At 38.2% G+C, this 15,613-nt stretch overlaps 1 protein-coding gene across 1 annotated transcript in view; it reads left to right on the forward strand.

The window, feature by feature from the left end:
• Nucleotides 1–15,613, forward strand: part of MLLT10 (myeloid/lymphoid or mixed-lineage leukemia (trithorax homolog, Drosophila); translocated to, 10) — a 318,731-nt gene that overhangs the window by 201,095 nt on the left and 102,023 nt on the right. Inside the window, exon 9 of the mRNA XM_006887056.1 lies at nucleotides 2,836–2,931. Within this exon, the coding sequence (XP_006887118.1) occupies nucleotides 2,836–2,931 (96 nt within the window). The remainder of the gene's footprint in view (nucleotides 1–2,835; nucleotides 2,932–15,613) is intronic.

Here is a 15,613-nt window from a genome sequence, read left to right on the forward strand (position 1 = left end):
TGTGGCTCTCGTCTGTGACACTGTCTACTGAAGTGGCCCAGCTTTCCACAGTGGAAGCAATTCTGACCTCCTTTATTACCTTTGGGTGGTCATGTGATTCTTATTAATTATTTTGTTAATGTGTGATGAATTGCTCCCCCCCCTTTTATATCTTATTTCACTCTTGCTCTTACACTTTCTTTTAGAGGCTGTGGGCTTAGATTTTTTTTTTCTTTTTCTATTTAATGGAGGTGTTGAGCTAGATCATTAATTTATAGTGTGTGGTTTTTTTTAAATGTTTGTCTGTTGCTATGAATTGCCCCTGAGGACTGCCTTAGCTTCATCCCAGAGATTTTGGGATGTTGTATTTTCATTATAATTTGTTTCCAGTAACTTTTAAATTTTATTTTCTTCCATAACCCATTAGTATTCTAGCATGGTGTTATTTAGCTTCCACATATATGGTTTTATAAGTTTTATCCTCCTATACTTAATTTCTAATTTCGTTTCTTATTGTTGTTGTTTTGTACTGTCTAGTCACTTGCAGCTCACTGTGACCCTATGTGCAATAGCCATAAAACCTGTACCAACTTGTCTCTGACACGCCTAATCTCATTACCACAGTAATTATCAATCCATCTCATTGATGATCTCCTTTTCTTTCTCTGTCCCTCTGCCCTCCCAAGCATGATGGCTTAGTGGTCTTAAAAGATACTTTGTGTTATTTCAATGCTTTTTAATTTGTTGAGGATTGCTTTGTGTCCTAATATGTGATCAATTCTAGATAATGTATCATGTGTACTTGAGAATAAAGTAAAGTCAATTTACTTTCTTAATTGTTCTTTGAGTAGTGTTTTGCAGTTTTCCTTTTAAAGGTGTTTGCGTGTCTCTTTGGTTTTCACTTTGTCTACTATAAATGGTTTTGTAATCTTAATCTCCTTTTCAGTGTTCCTGTACAGAAATGTCACTGGTGGTTTTTTTGGTTTTGGGTGTGTGGGTTTTTTTTTTTTTTTCTTTTAATTACTGATTTGGTATCTTGCAGTTATACTAAATTTGTCTACTAGATCTAACATTTTTGTTGTTATTGTTGAATCTTTTGGAGTCTCTGTGTACACTATCATATCACTTGCTTATCACAATTGTTTTACCTCATCTTTGCCAATTTCATTGCCTCTCCTTTTCTTCTCTTATTGTACTAGCATGTACTTCCATTGTAGTATTGAATAGGAGTGTTAAAAATTAGCATCTTTGGGCCCTATTTATAAGGTGTATGCTTTAGTGTTTCTCCATTGTGAATGATGTTAGCTCTTGATTCTGCATGTTTGATTTTCACTATATTGAGGATAATGAGTAAGGATGACACAATAAGAAACAATACCTTTGAGTTGTGGTGCTGGAGGAGAGTACTGAACATACCTTGAACCGTCAGTAGAACAAACAGATCTGTCTTGGAAAGGGTGAAACCAGATTGCTCCTTGGAAGCTAACATTTTGAAGCTCTATCTCATATACTGTGGACACGAGGCCAGGACCAGTTCTTGGTTAAGGACATCAGGCTTGGCAGGCTGGAGTGACTGTGCAGGAGAGGAAGATCCTGGATAAGATGGATTGACACAATGACTGATTTAATGGGGAGTAGGTGTGTTAATCAGTGAGTGAAACTGGGTCAGGAGAGGACAGGCTTCAGAACCTTGTAGGGTTGCTATGAGTTCCATTCAACTCTATGGCACATAACAACAACAACAACAATAAGAAGTTGTTGAGGAAATTCCTTTCTATTCCTGTATTGTTGAGTGTTTTTATCAGGACTGAGTAGTTGATTTTTGTCAAAGGCCATTTCTACATCAGTTAATATAAACATTTGGTTCTTGTTCTTTGCCCTTTGTTAATAGGATGAATTATGTTGATTATTTTTCTTAGGTTGAGCCATTTTTGCATACCCAGCATGGTCATGATGAATTATTTTTTTTAAAATATACTGTAGGATTCTATTGTCCAGATTTTGTTAAGGAATTTTACATCTATCATAATGAGATATATTGATTTATGTTTTTCATTTTTAGTAATTTCTTTTCTTTTTAGGACTTACTTGCTCATTTTGGGTTGGGTGTTTTGTGTGTGTGTGTGTGATGGGGTCTCTGTTCTTTGGCTAAATTTTATTGTTACAGATAGCCAGTTAGCCCATTTTATGGATTTGCTTTGGAATTGTTACTAGGTTTTCTGTTCCTTTATCTCTAATTTATGTACCAAAGAAGCTAATGTATAATATAGTGTCCATCACTTTTAATAGACGTTCTTTTGGTATTCTTTGGCTGAAAGCAGAGAATGTCTATTTGCATTTGAATGGGTGGATCACAAACACTTATGTCTAAAATAAAATAATAAGAATACCAGAACACTTAATTGTGCTCATGAGAAATCTATACGTAGGTCAAGAATCTGTAGTGTGAGCAGAGCAAGGAAACTGCGTCTTTAAAATCAGGAATAGTGTACGTCTAGGATGTATTCTTTCGCCATATTTATTCAGTCTGTATAATGAGCAAAAAATTGTGAAGGTGGATTATATTAAGAAGAATATAGGATGAGGATTAGAGGAAGATTAATCAGTAACCTGTGCTATACAGATGACTCAGCCTTGTTTGTTGTAAGTGAGGAAGACTTGAAATGCTTGAAATTAGAGAATTTGAAATTAAATAATTTATATTAGTATTTGCCTGTTATCCATAAGAATTATTTTTCAGGTTCATTTGCTCAAAATGTGTTAACTTTCCAGAATTACTGAATACTGTCATACATGTACTTTGTACATATAGTATAGTTTACATTTAAATCAAATTATGCTTCTATTTATTTTTAGAAATATAAAGAAAAAGACAAACATAAACAAAAACACAAGAAACAACCTGAACCATCACCTGCATTAGTTCCATCCTTGACTGTTACTACAGAAAAGGTAAGTTTTAAATGTCATATAGTGCTTGATAACTGGTTGTATACGGATTCCTATTTTTTACCATTAAGAAATATTTCCATTCCTTTTCTTTTACCTCCCTTTCCCACTCCTGTAGTTCAAAATTAAGCACTTAAAATTTATACTTCTTGTCCTTCATCCTCTTGTGGTGGTAGTGTTATATGCTGTCGAAATGCTTGCGACTCCTAGCAACCTTAAGTACAACAGCTCTGAACCTCACCCTATACTCACCCAATCTCACTACTTTTGACACACCTAACCTCATTACTCCGGTCACCGTGTCAGTTCATCTTATCCAGGATCTCCTGCACTGTCCCTCGACCATTCCAGGCATGATGTTCTCCAAGCACTGGTCCCTCCTGGCAACATGCCCAAAGTATGTGAGATGGAGCTTAATAATCCATCCCTCTGAGGAGTAGCTTACTTTCACTCTCTTTAGGAAACCCCCTGTTTGTTCTCTTGGCAGTCCATGGTATGTTCAGTTCTCTCCTCCTGCACCACAACTTAAAGGCGTCAATTCTATTATCTTTAGTTATTGTCCAGGTCTCTGATGCATAGCAAGTAATTGTGACGACCATGGCTTGGATCAGGTGAACCTTAGTTTCCAGACTGACATCATTGCTCTTGAGCACTCTGGAGAGGTCCCTGATAGCAGATTTTACCAGTGTTAATTGTCTTATGATTTTCCATAGCCTCTTCTAAACCCATGCTGTATTTCTATCAGTGTACTGTTTCAGTTGGTTTTGCATAATCTTCAGGAAGATTCTGCTTGTATATGGTCTTAGTGATATTGTTCAATAATTTAAACATTCTCTAGGACCTTTTTGGGGGGGGGGCGGGGAGAATGGGAATAAAAATGGATATCTTCCAGTCAGTTGGCTAGGTCAGTTGTCCTCCAAATTTCTTGCCAATACCTGGTGAGCACTTCTAGGTCTTCAAAAATTTGTTGTAATCTCTTAGTATTTGATCAGTTCTTGGGGCCTTAATTTTTGCCAGTTCTTTTAGACAAACTTGAACTTTTATTGTTGTGGGTTCGTATTCTGCTTTGTGAAAATTATGTTCTTTGTCTGCTAATAATGCTTTTTGGTACAATAACTCTGCGTATTTCTTCCATTTTCTTTTGTAGTCCATCACGTGAGGCATGTTTACTTAGTCACTATTGGTGTTTGCGGTGAAAAAATCATTTTACAAAATTCTGTCATCCTTTCTTCAGACTCATTGTTGTCACCAAGTCCATATTATCTGACTACAGATCCTTCTTTCTTGTTATTAACTTTGGTATTCCAGTCACCAGTTATTATGAATGAATCTTATTGTTTGTTAGATCGAGTTCAAACTGCAGAAGTTGGTAGAAATCTTCTATTTCCTCTTTTTACTTTTATTGTTGGTGCTTCTATTTGAATGATAATGGTATTGACATGTCTTCCTTCTATGCATATGGATAGTATCCTGTCACTCAACACTGTACTTCAGGGTATGTCTAGAAATGGTCTTTTTGAGTATGAATGCAACTCTGCTTTTCCTTACTTTTTGATTTCTAGCCTAATAGATTGTCTGATTTAAGGCAGCCCATGCTAATCCCTATCCACTCGTCAACTTTTTATGTTTTCCATTTTTTAACAGTGTCATTTTTCTACATATTTTGTACATTCCATGTTCTCCATGTTAGTGGCTGCTTGCAGCCATTTCTCATTTTTATGTTTCTCCATTATGAATGAAGACTTAGCCTCCAGTTCTGTTTAGTTTCAGTGCTTTTTAGTGCTTAATTTTAGAATCTGTATGTGCTCTAAGGTTCATAGAGGTTTCCAAGGCCTTTTATTTCGGAAATGCATCACCCTTCCTTCTTCCTACTTCTTCTTTAGTATTTCTGTTTTAGCATCTGACAGACAAGCACTCTACCCAACAGAGCAAATGATAGACTAACAAACATACACATATTTAGAACAGTAACATGCAATGACATTTCCCAATATAAAAACTGATAATTTTGGCAATTCATCATTGCTCTTCCACACATTTTCCTTCCATCCTGTTAATCCCCACACTGTGAAGCCACTAAGTATCCCCTAATATGGCTCAGGCTCCATATTCTGTGTTCCCAAGCAATGATGGTCCTCCAGGCCCTGGGACTGACTCACTTGTGTGTTGTTTGGGTGCTGTGGCTCTACTGTTTGCTCACCTTGTGCCATAGCTTCTGAAGCTATAAGCTGGAGGAAAGGTGAGGGCTCATCTTTATTTAGTGGAGCTGTTGTCATATTTGACTCGGAAGAGGTGCATCCTTTAGGTTAGCAATGCACCCCTTGTTATAAATTTAAAACTCATTGCTTTTGAATCAGAGCTATGTAGGATCTTACAGTGGGTTTTCAGAGGCTGAAATTCACCTGGTAGGAGAGTACATGTTTTTACCCTGTGGAGCTGATGGTAGATTAAAACTATCTATTTGTAGGTTATTATATTTCCCTATGGGTTAGGCCATGATACCTCCGTAGATAAAAGAAAGGAATATTGCTGAGATGATGAATTTTGGATGTGGTGTTGTCTACCTATGATTCTGGATTTGGGCTTTACCCCTTACTGACTGAATTCTTAGGTTAATTAACTTTTCATTAACTATATCTAATTAACTCTACTGTATGGAAAACAGTATGGTTGCTGAGATTGAATAAAATTATATGTATAAAAAATAAGAACGGTATCTTGTTATGTTTATTATGTGTTAAGTGAAAAAATGAATACAAGTGTAGTCTTAGTTTTTTTTTTTAAATTTTTTTTTAGTCTTAGTTTTGAAATGATAGTTGTTACATTCTAGTTTGGAAAGAACAAATTGCTTGGTTTATACATCAGAATATGTGCATGCAACAAACTTTTTTATACAAATACACTTTGGACAAAGTAGATCAGTTGTTATTAGGTACCTCGAGCCAGCTACAACTTATAGCAGCATCAAGAACAGCAGATCTGAAACTTCCTCTCTCCTGTACCATCCTCATCCTCATGATCAATGTCATGTTTAAGCCCTCTGTGGCAGCCACTGTATCAGTCCATCTTGTTGAGGGTTTTCCTCTCTGTATACAGGCTTCCACCTTTCCCAGCATGCTTTCTTTCTCGAAGGGTTGGTTCCTTCTGAGATTATGCTCAAAGTAAATGAGACTACTTTTCATCATCTCTGCCTCCGTGGGACACTCTGGTTGCACTTCCTTTGAGACCTATTTGTTAATTCTTGTCTGACTTTCAGATATATAGCAAGTAACTGTGAAGACAAGTCAGGTGCACCTGTGTGCTTAAACTGACATCACATCTGATTTCTTGACTGTTAATTACCAAAGATGTTGATTGTGGTTCCAAGTAAGAAGAAAACATTAACATCTCCAATCTTCTTTCCATCTATCATGATGTTGCTTTCCTGCCCATTGTTGAGCATTTTTGTTTTCTTGATATTGAAATGTAATCCATATAGAAGGCTGTAATCTTTGATCTTCTGCAGCAAGTCTCACCACTCTCAGAACTCAGGATTGTGTCATTGGCATAACACATGTTTTTGAGTCTCCTTCCTTTTCTTATTCCACTGACTTCTTCATAAAGTCCGACACTACTAGTGATTTGCTTGGCATATATATTGAATAGTTATGGAGAGAGTCTGCTGCCCTTATACCTTACTTGATTTTGAGAGTCTGCTGCCCTTACACCTTACTTGATTTTAAACTATGCAGTGTTTTCTTGTTCCGTTTAGACATTATCTTCTTGGTCTTAGTATGGGTTTTGTATGAGCACAATTGAATGCTTTAGGATTTCCATTCTTCTCAACATTAGCCATAATTTCTTATAATCCACAAAGTCTAATTTCCCAGTCAATAAAACACAGACATCTTTCTGATATTCTTTGCGTTTCACCAAGATCCGTCAAACATGAGCGGTAATATCCCTGGTTCTACAGCCTCTTCTAAATACAGCTTGAATTTATGGTAGTTCTGTATCATTGTACTCTTCTAGTCTTTTTTTTTTAATTATAACTTTTACCAAGATTTTTCTTACATATGATATTGTTCAATAATTTCCAAAGTGTTGTATTTGTTTTTTGGGGAAGGGGAACAAATAGTGATCTCTTCCAGTTAAGTTGATCAGACAGCTGTCTTCCAAATTTCTTGTCAATGAACTGGTCAGTGTGTTCAGGCAGCATCTGTATGTTAAGAAAAACCCCCTAAACTCGTTATTCTTGACTTGGAAGTGAATCATAGATGATCATCTAGCGGATTTTGGAGGCTGTAAAATCATGGGATTTTTACTCATCTCACTTTATTGGAGTCATTAGTGTGATTGAACAACCAGAGTGGTGCTGCTTTTGGGTTACTCATTCTACTCCTACAGAGTATGCCACCAAAGATCCCTTGTTTTGGTTGTTGTTGTGTTTCATTGAGTGGAAACCAACCCATAATTGACCTTCCAGCAGGGTTTCAGAGGTAGTTAATTGCATGGGAGGAAATTGCCCATCCTTCTCCTGTGGAGCAGCTGGTGGCCTCGAACCCCTTGCCTTTAGGTAGGTTTGCAGTGCAGCTGCTTGCCAATAGGCTGGCTGTCAGAGCTCTCTTGGGTCTAGAATCCATTGCAGTATCTCACAGAGTGCATAGAGCCACATTGGGAAAGTCAAAAGCTATAATTCAGTTTAGCAGAACACAGTCAGTCAGGACAGGCACCTTAGCTTTCAGTCTTGTGGGTTTGGACCCTTAATTCTGCCAGCTATGGCTCTCACTTACGCTCCTGCTTTCCTCACTCCAGACATATAGGGTAAAAAGCTCTTTGTTCCAGTTCAGTGGTATAACAGTTTTCAAAGTTGAGGCTGTCTCATGTCAGGTCTCTGTTTTTCTGCGGCTGGCTGCTATGGCTGCTGCTCCCATAGGCCCTGATCTAGCTGGTGTAAGACTCTGGCACCAAAGGATGTATTATATTTCCTTGCTGCTGCTTTGCTGGTGGTAAGATTCTTCAGCTGGATCTGCTCATTTTATTGGCAAGATCAGCCATTGTCCAGGTGGATTGGCAGTATTGTTATGTGCTGTTGAGTTGCCTGCAACTCATAGTGACACTATGATCAATAGCTCCAAAGCCTGCGCTGTCTGCAGCCAGTCTCACTGACTCCGAAACACCTACCCCCCATTGCTCCAGTTACTGTATCAGTCCGTCTCATCCAGGGTCTTCCTCCCTTGCATTGTCCATCCAGTCTCCCAAGCATGAGGTCCTTCTCCAAGGACTGGTTCCTCCTGGTCATGTACCCAAAGTATGTGAGACAGAACTTCAAAATCTTAGCCTCCCTCTGCTTTTAGCCTCTTTCACCCCTCCTAGATCCTTATACTCATTCTACAATAATGGTTTTAGACAATGTTTATCCTTGTGGGATTGAACTAGTTCAGGGGGAGGGGGATTAATCATTGGGTTGTAAAATTTGATGCGGAGGGGGTGACGGAAATGGAAAGAATTTGGTCGAATTTGTATTCAAGTTTTGTAAATAAGCTAGTAGAAAGAAAAAAAAACCAAAAAAAGTGAACTAGGGAGGGAAGGGCATGGAGAAGGGGGTAAAATGTGTAATAATGAATGAATGAACATCTAACTTTTCTGAAAACTTTGATTAAAATCACACACGCGCGTACACACACACACACACACACACACACACCCTTTAGCCTCCAAGAAGAAACTTGCTTTCACTTTCTTCAAGACAGACTTAATTTATTTTCTTGGTGGTCCATCGTATGGGCTCTTCTCCAGTACCAAAACTCAAAGGCATTGATTCTTCTTCTGTCATCCTTAGTCACTGTTTAGCTCTCTAATGGCATAGCAAGTAACTGAGAAGACTATGGCCTTTATAAGACTCACCTTAGTTTCTAGACTGACATGGCCGCTTTTCAGTACTCTGGAGAGGTCCCTGACAGTAGATTTTCCAAGTGCAGTTTGTCTTTTGATTTCCTGACTGCTGGTGCCAAAAGTGTTGCATTTCTTCTCCTTCTATCGTGGTGCTGCTAATTGGCCCAGTGGTAAGAATCTTTGTCTTCTTGATGTTGAACTTCAATCCATATTGAAGGTTATAGTCCTTGACTTTCTGCAGTCATTTCTGATCCTCCTTAGTTTCAGCAAGCAGGGTTGTGTCATCTGCATAACACAGGTTGTCTTATGAGATGAGTCTTATTCCAATCCTGATGCCACATTCCTCCTCATAAACTCCAGCCACCTGACTGATCTATTCTGCATATAGATTGAAAAGATACTGAGAAAGAATGCATCTCTGAAACACTCCTTTCCTGCTTTTGATCTATGCAGTGTTTCCTTGCTCTGTTCTGAGGATTGCTTCCTTGTCTGACTAAAGGTTTCATATGAGAACAATCAAGTGTTCTGGGATTCTGTTCTCCTCAAGTTTATCCACAATATGTTGTGATCCACACAGTCAAATGTTTTATATAGCCAATCGCATTGTATTTAGGCTAACATACCCTGTTCACAGAATCCTGCCCATCCACATGCCAAAGTCAAAATCAGTTGATGGAGAAGCCATTTTGAACAATAAACCCATAACACTGCAATATCATTAATAATACAAGGAAAATATTGCTGTCGACTAACCAAAAATAGCAAGGATAGTACATTGACAGCAAACTGTCAGTTTCAGGCTGGGTTATCATACCAGGCGGTATCACTGCTGATATCAGATGGATCTTGGCAGAAAGCAGAGTACATGAGCAAGATGTCTGTTTGTGTTTTATTGACTATGCAGAGGTAAGACTTTGGATCTTAGCAAACTGTGATTAACATTGAGAAAAATAGGAATCCCAGAATATTTAATTATGCTTATATGAAACTTATACTTACATCAAGAAGCTATTTTCCATACAGAGCTGGTTTGCAATGGGGATATATCATTTCCCCATAACTGTTGAATCTGTATACGGAGCAAATAATTTGAGAATCTGGACTCTGTAAAAGAATGTGACGTAAGGGTAAGAAGACTCATGAATAAGTTGCATCACCGAGATGATATAACCTTGTTTGTTGAAAGTAAGGAGGACTTGATCTTGGATCAAAGACTTTTTCTTCAATGTGGATTACATCTCAGCATGAAAAAAACAAATATCCTCATCACTGGGCCAATAGACAACATCATGATTGACGGAGAAAATACTGAAATTGCCAATGATTTAATCTTATTTAGTTCCAAATTGAATACCGTAGACATCAGCAGTGAAGAAAGAAGACATATCGCATTGGGAAAGTCTGTTATCAGGGACCTCTCCAAAGTACTAATGAGCAATGATAGTTGTTTGAAGACTAAGGTGCACCCGATTGATACTGTACTTTTGCCTGCCACTTGCTATACATTTGAGAGTGGGACAGTGAATAAGGATGACAGAAGAATAATCAGTGCCTTGAATTGTGGTGTTGAAGAAGAGTACTGAATACCCCAATATCTGTTTGCCAAAAGAACACACAGATATGTCTTAGAAAAGATACAATCAGTGTGTTCTTAGAGGCAAGATGGCAAGCTTCGTCTCTCATACTTTGGGCATGTTACTAGAAGGCCTATTCCTTGGAATGGAATATTATGTTTAGGAATTGTGAAAGTCAGAAGAGAGGAACACTCTAGCAGTGATGAGGATGGGAAAGGATAGGACAGATTATTTATAGTGTTATTATGAGTTGTACTTGACTCCGTGACACACAACAACAAAAAGAAGCTGTCCCTTGGGAGAATGATTTGGTAATCTTTTGCTGTAATCATTACAGTTTGGAAAGCTGTCAAGAGGTTCACTGACGTGAACCTGATGCGATCTAAGAACAATGACTAATTATGAGAACATTTTCCCCTATATTTGTCATTTTTATATTTGTTTTGTAAGAAATATGTCCACATCTTTTACTTTCTTACTACCCTTCTCCTTCTGATTTTAATTTTTTACTTTTTTGGTCCCCTATTTTCTGTAATTTTTTCTCTTTGGGAAGATTTTAAACTTTAATTTCTTTAGTAGACATTAATAGATACATGACTATTCATGACTTGTTCTTGTGTGATCTCTGTAGTTATCTTTTAAGGACTTTTAAAATTTCATCTGTGTTTATGAACTTACTGATATAAGGTTGACCATCTATTCACTTTTATTCTACTTGATGCTTATAGAATCTACCTCCCTTTTCTCTAAAAGGAATTTTGTTTGTATCTTTGTTTTTTCTCTCTCTTTCTTCTTACTCTGTGTCTTAGTTTCTTCTTGTTGTTTTTAACTTTGAGTCGGTTTTCAAATTATAGCCATTTTTAGGCAATAGTAGAACATTGGGTTTTTGTAGAACATTTATAGTTTTGTTGAGAGCCAGATGGTTGTCTTTCTCCCATGAAGCCACTGGGTGGAACCCAACTAAGTTGCACCTTAGCACTTAACTGCTGACTACTGAGGCTCAACTGGACTTCTTTAATAGAAATTTCTTTTCCTCCAGTTAGGAGGCTGTAAGTCCAAAGACAGGACATTGGTTTTGAGAGAAGGGTTTTTACCATAATTCTGATAGAAGTTCCCTGTCTCTGTTTAGCTTCTTTTCCTTGCTTCTGTCATGTGGCATCAGCTTTCCCTTCTTAACCTTTATCCTTTTTTGCTTCTGAGATTAACTTCCTTTTATATCTCAGAAGGTTTTTTTATTCTTGAGATTATTTTTTTTTTACAATTTTACTATCTTTGTATGTGTGTGCCATCGAATCGGATCTGACTGGTACAGGACGAGATTGCCCCTCCTTCCCCAGCAGAGCATCTGGTGTATTCAAACAGCGCACCTTTGGGATTGCAGTGCAGCTTCTTGCCACTAGGTATTACTGAGATTTTAATGAAAAATTATAGAGAACTTGGATTTTCATTCATTCATTGTTGCACATTTTCTTCCCTGCCTACTCTCCATCTCTCAATTCACTTTTCTCTTTGAGAAGAAAATGATTTTTTTCATTGTTACACAACCAGCCAAACCCAACCAATGGTCCGTGTCCCCCCCCCCCCCCTATGTATCTCTTATTCTGGACTCTTGCCATGCAGATAATACCTAATTATATATCCCTTTTAAACACTTCACTTCCTCATCTGTTTCAATGCAGTATACGTTATTTATCCCCTCTTTTCTTAGTTTTCCCCCCCAAACCTGATGTCAGTCCTGTTTTATAACAGTGGCATTATGCAGTATTTGTCCTTTTGTGATTCAGATATTTCAGTCAACATAATCTCTTCCAGGTTCACCCATTTTGAATAATATTGCATGAGTTCCTTGTTTTTCAATGCTGCATAGTATTCCATTGTGTGGCTATACCACAGTTTCTCTATCCATTCGTTTGTTGATGGGCACTAGGGTTGTTTCTAATTCTTTGCTATTGTGAACAAAGCAACAATATACATTGTTGTTGTTGTTGTTGTTATGTGCCGTCGAGTCGTTTGCGACTCATAGCGACCCTATGTACAACAGCCCTAAACCCTGCTCTATCCTGTGCCAATCGCATTGCCTCTGACACGCCAATCCCGATTACCCCAGTCACTGAATCAATCCACCTCATAGAGGGTCTTCCCCTCCTGCGCTGTCCCTCTACTCTACCCAGCATGATGTCCCTCTCTAAAGACCTGTCTCTCCTTACAACATGTCCAAAGTATGTCAGATGAAGCCTCAGAATCCTTGCCTCCAATATACATAGGTGTGCATAAGAAGTTCTTTTACTGACTTTTTAAACCTGTTTCCAAGTTAGGATTTGTTCCTTTATTTTATTTTTCACACATAACATAGGCTATTGTTATGTGCTGTGGAATGGAACTGACTCTTAGCCAAATCTCCAGAGGGTTTTTTAGAGGTTATAAATCCCATTGGAGGAGAATGTGCAAAGCAGCTCTGGATTCAAACCTCCTGCTTTTGAGTTCACAGTGCAACTCCATACCACTAGGCTTCTAGCTCCTTTAATATAGTCGTTGAATGTTAAAATTTCCTCCTTTAAGACGTTTTAATGTGTTTTAGTTTTTCATAGTTGAAAAATACCTCCTGATTTCCCACTCCCTTTTACTCATGGATTACTTTGCAGCTCTGGTGGCCTAATGTTAAGAACCTATGCTGTAATCCCAGTGGCATAAAGTTTGAATCTATCAGCTGCTGTGTGGGAGAAAAATGGACAGTCTCTTTTCATATGATTAACTGTCTTAAAAACCTGCTGGAGGGTCAGCTATGAGTTTGTTCCGACAAGATGGCACACCATAACAATAACAAGGTTTAGTTAGGGGAAAATACACTATACACTGGCACTGAGTCAATTCTGAATCATAGCAACCTAACGGAACAGAAAAGAATTGCTCATAGAGTTTCCAAGGCTATAAATATTTATGGAAGCAGGCTACCTTATTTTGATTCTGCCTTGAATACCTTTCATTTGGCAGCTTCATTCACCAGAGAAGTTGTTGTTGTTGTAGTTACGTGCCATTGAGCTGCCTGTGACCCATCGCAACCCTGTGTACAGCAGCTCTGAACCCTGCCCTATGCTGAGCTAGTCTCACTAATTCTGACACACCATCCCCCAGTATGGCAGTTACTGTATCAATCCATCTCATCCAGAATCTTCCTCTCCTGGACTGTTCCTCCACCCTTCCAAACAGGATGTCCTTCTCCATGGACCAGTATATCCTGGCTGTGTGCCCAAAGTATGTGAGATGGAGCTTCTAAGTACTGGCCTCTAAGGAGAAACCTTGTTTCACCCTCTCCAAGATAGACTTACTTGTTTTCTTGGCAGTCCATGGTATGTTCAATACTCTTGTCCAGAATCACAAGTCAAAGGCATCTATTCTTCTTCTGTCATCCTTAGTCACTGTCCAGCTCTCTGTAACATAACAAGTTACTGCAAAGACCATGACCTAGATTAGGTGCACATTAGTCTCTATACTGACATCGCTGCTTTTCAAAACTCTTTAAAGGTCTCTGGCAGCAGATTTTCCCAGTGCAGTTCATCTTTTGATTTCCTGACTACTGGTTTTAAGAGTGGTGACTGTGGAGCTGAGCAAGCTGTAATTGTTAACAACCTCAATCTCTTCTCCATCCATAATGGCACTGCCAGTTGGCCCAGTGGTGAAAATCTTTTGTCTTCTTAATGTGGAGCTTCTATCCATATTGAAGGCTGTAGTCCTTGACCTTCTGCAATAAGTGCTTCAGATCCTCCTCCATTTCAGCAAGCAGGATTGTGTCATCTGCATATTGTAGATTGTTGAACAGTCTTTCTCCAAACTTGATGCCACATTCTTCCTCATAAAGCCTTGGTTGCCAAATGATTTGTTCTGCATACAAATTGAAAAGGTAAGGAGACAGGATGCATCCCTGATGCACTCCTTTTCTGATTTTGAACCGTGCAGTGTTTCTGTGCTCTATCCTGAGGACTGCTTCCTGGTCTAGATTTTGCATAACCACAATCAAGTGTTCTGGGATTCCCATTTTTCTCAAGGTTAGCCACAATTTGTTGTGATCCACACAGTAAAATGCTGTGTCAATGAAACACAGATAGATGTTCTTCTGGTACTCTTTGCTTTCTGACATTGGCAATAATGTTTGTAGTCCCTGAGCTCTTCTACATAAGCTTGTAAAAGCCATTTTGAGGCCCATCTTGAAATACAGTATTGTAAGTGATGGAATAATACCCATATGCATACAAGGAAGACCTGTTAATACCAATACCATTCAAACTGAGGAGCCAACATCAGAGCCAAAGAGGACAGAATAGATGATTTCTGGCAACAGTTGCAGTGATTATGTAACCAAGATGCATTCATAATAATGGGTGATTGGAATGCGAATGTTGCAAATCAGTAGGAAGGATAAGTAGTTGGAAAATATGAATTTGGTGACAGAAATGAGGCTTGGGATAGAATGATGGAATTCTATACAATCAATGATTTATTTATAGAAAATACCTTTTATAAGAAACAAACACAGGCTATACACATGGATTTCACCTGATGGAAATGCACAGGAATCAGATCGATTACATCTGTGGAAGTACTTGTTGTTGAAGTTCTATATCAGCAGTAAAAACTAGGATAGGTACTGATTGTGAAACAGAGCATCAACTGCTCATATACAAGTTCAAATAAAAACTAAAAATGTTAAATCATATCCACAGGAATCCAAATTTGATCTGAGTCTATCCCCCCTGATTTTAAAAACAAACTGAGGAATAGGTTTGAGACCTTGAATACTAATGAATGAAGACGACCTATGAGCTGTGGGAAGATAGCAAGAATATCTTTCAGGAAGAATGCAAAAAGTCAGTACAAAGAAAGAAGATGAAGAAAGGACCAAAATGGATGTCAGATGAGTTTCTGAATATTGCACTAGAGTGCTGAGAAGCCAAAGCAAAGGGAAGAAATCAAGAAGTTAAGGAGCTGACTACAAGATTTCAAAGGGCAGTTTGGGAAGATGAGGCAAAGAATGATAATGAAATATAGAAGGAGCTTGAGTCAGAAAATCTAAAAGGGCCAAAGTAGCTTGGCATTTTCATAATGAATTTGTCATTGTTTGGACATACTTCATAGTAGGGATTATTGTTAAATATTAGAAGGTAATTGTTTAAATAAATCTTCATATTGCTTTCTGAGGCTGCGTCTAACATACTTTGGACATGTTGTGAGGAGAGACCGGT

Source organism: Elephantulus edwardii, unplaced genomic scaffold, assembly GCF_000299155.1.
Source record: "Elephantulus edwardii isolate Elephantulus edwardi_28Jun2011 unplaced genomic scaffold, EleEdw1.0 scaffold00054, whole genome shotgun sequence".
In the NCBI taxonomy this organism is placed as follows: domain Eukaryota; kingdom Metazoa; phylum Chordata; class Mammalia; order Macroscelidea; family Macroscelididae; genus Elephantulus; species Elephantulus edwardii.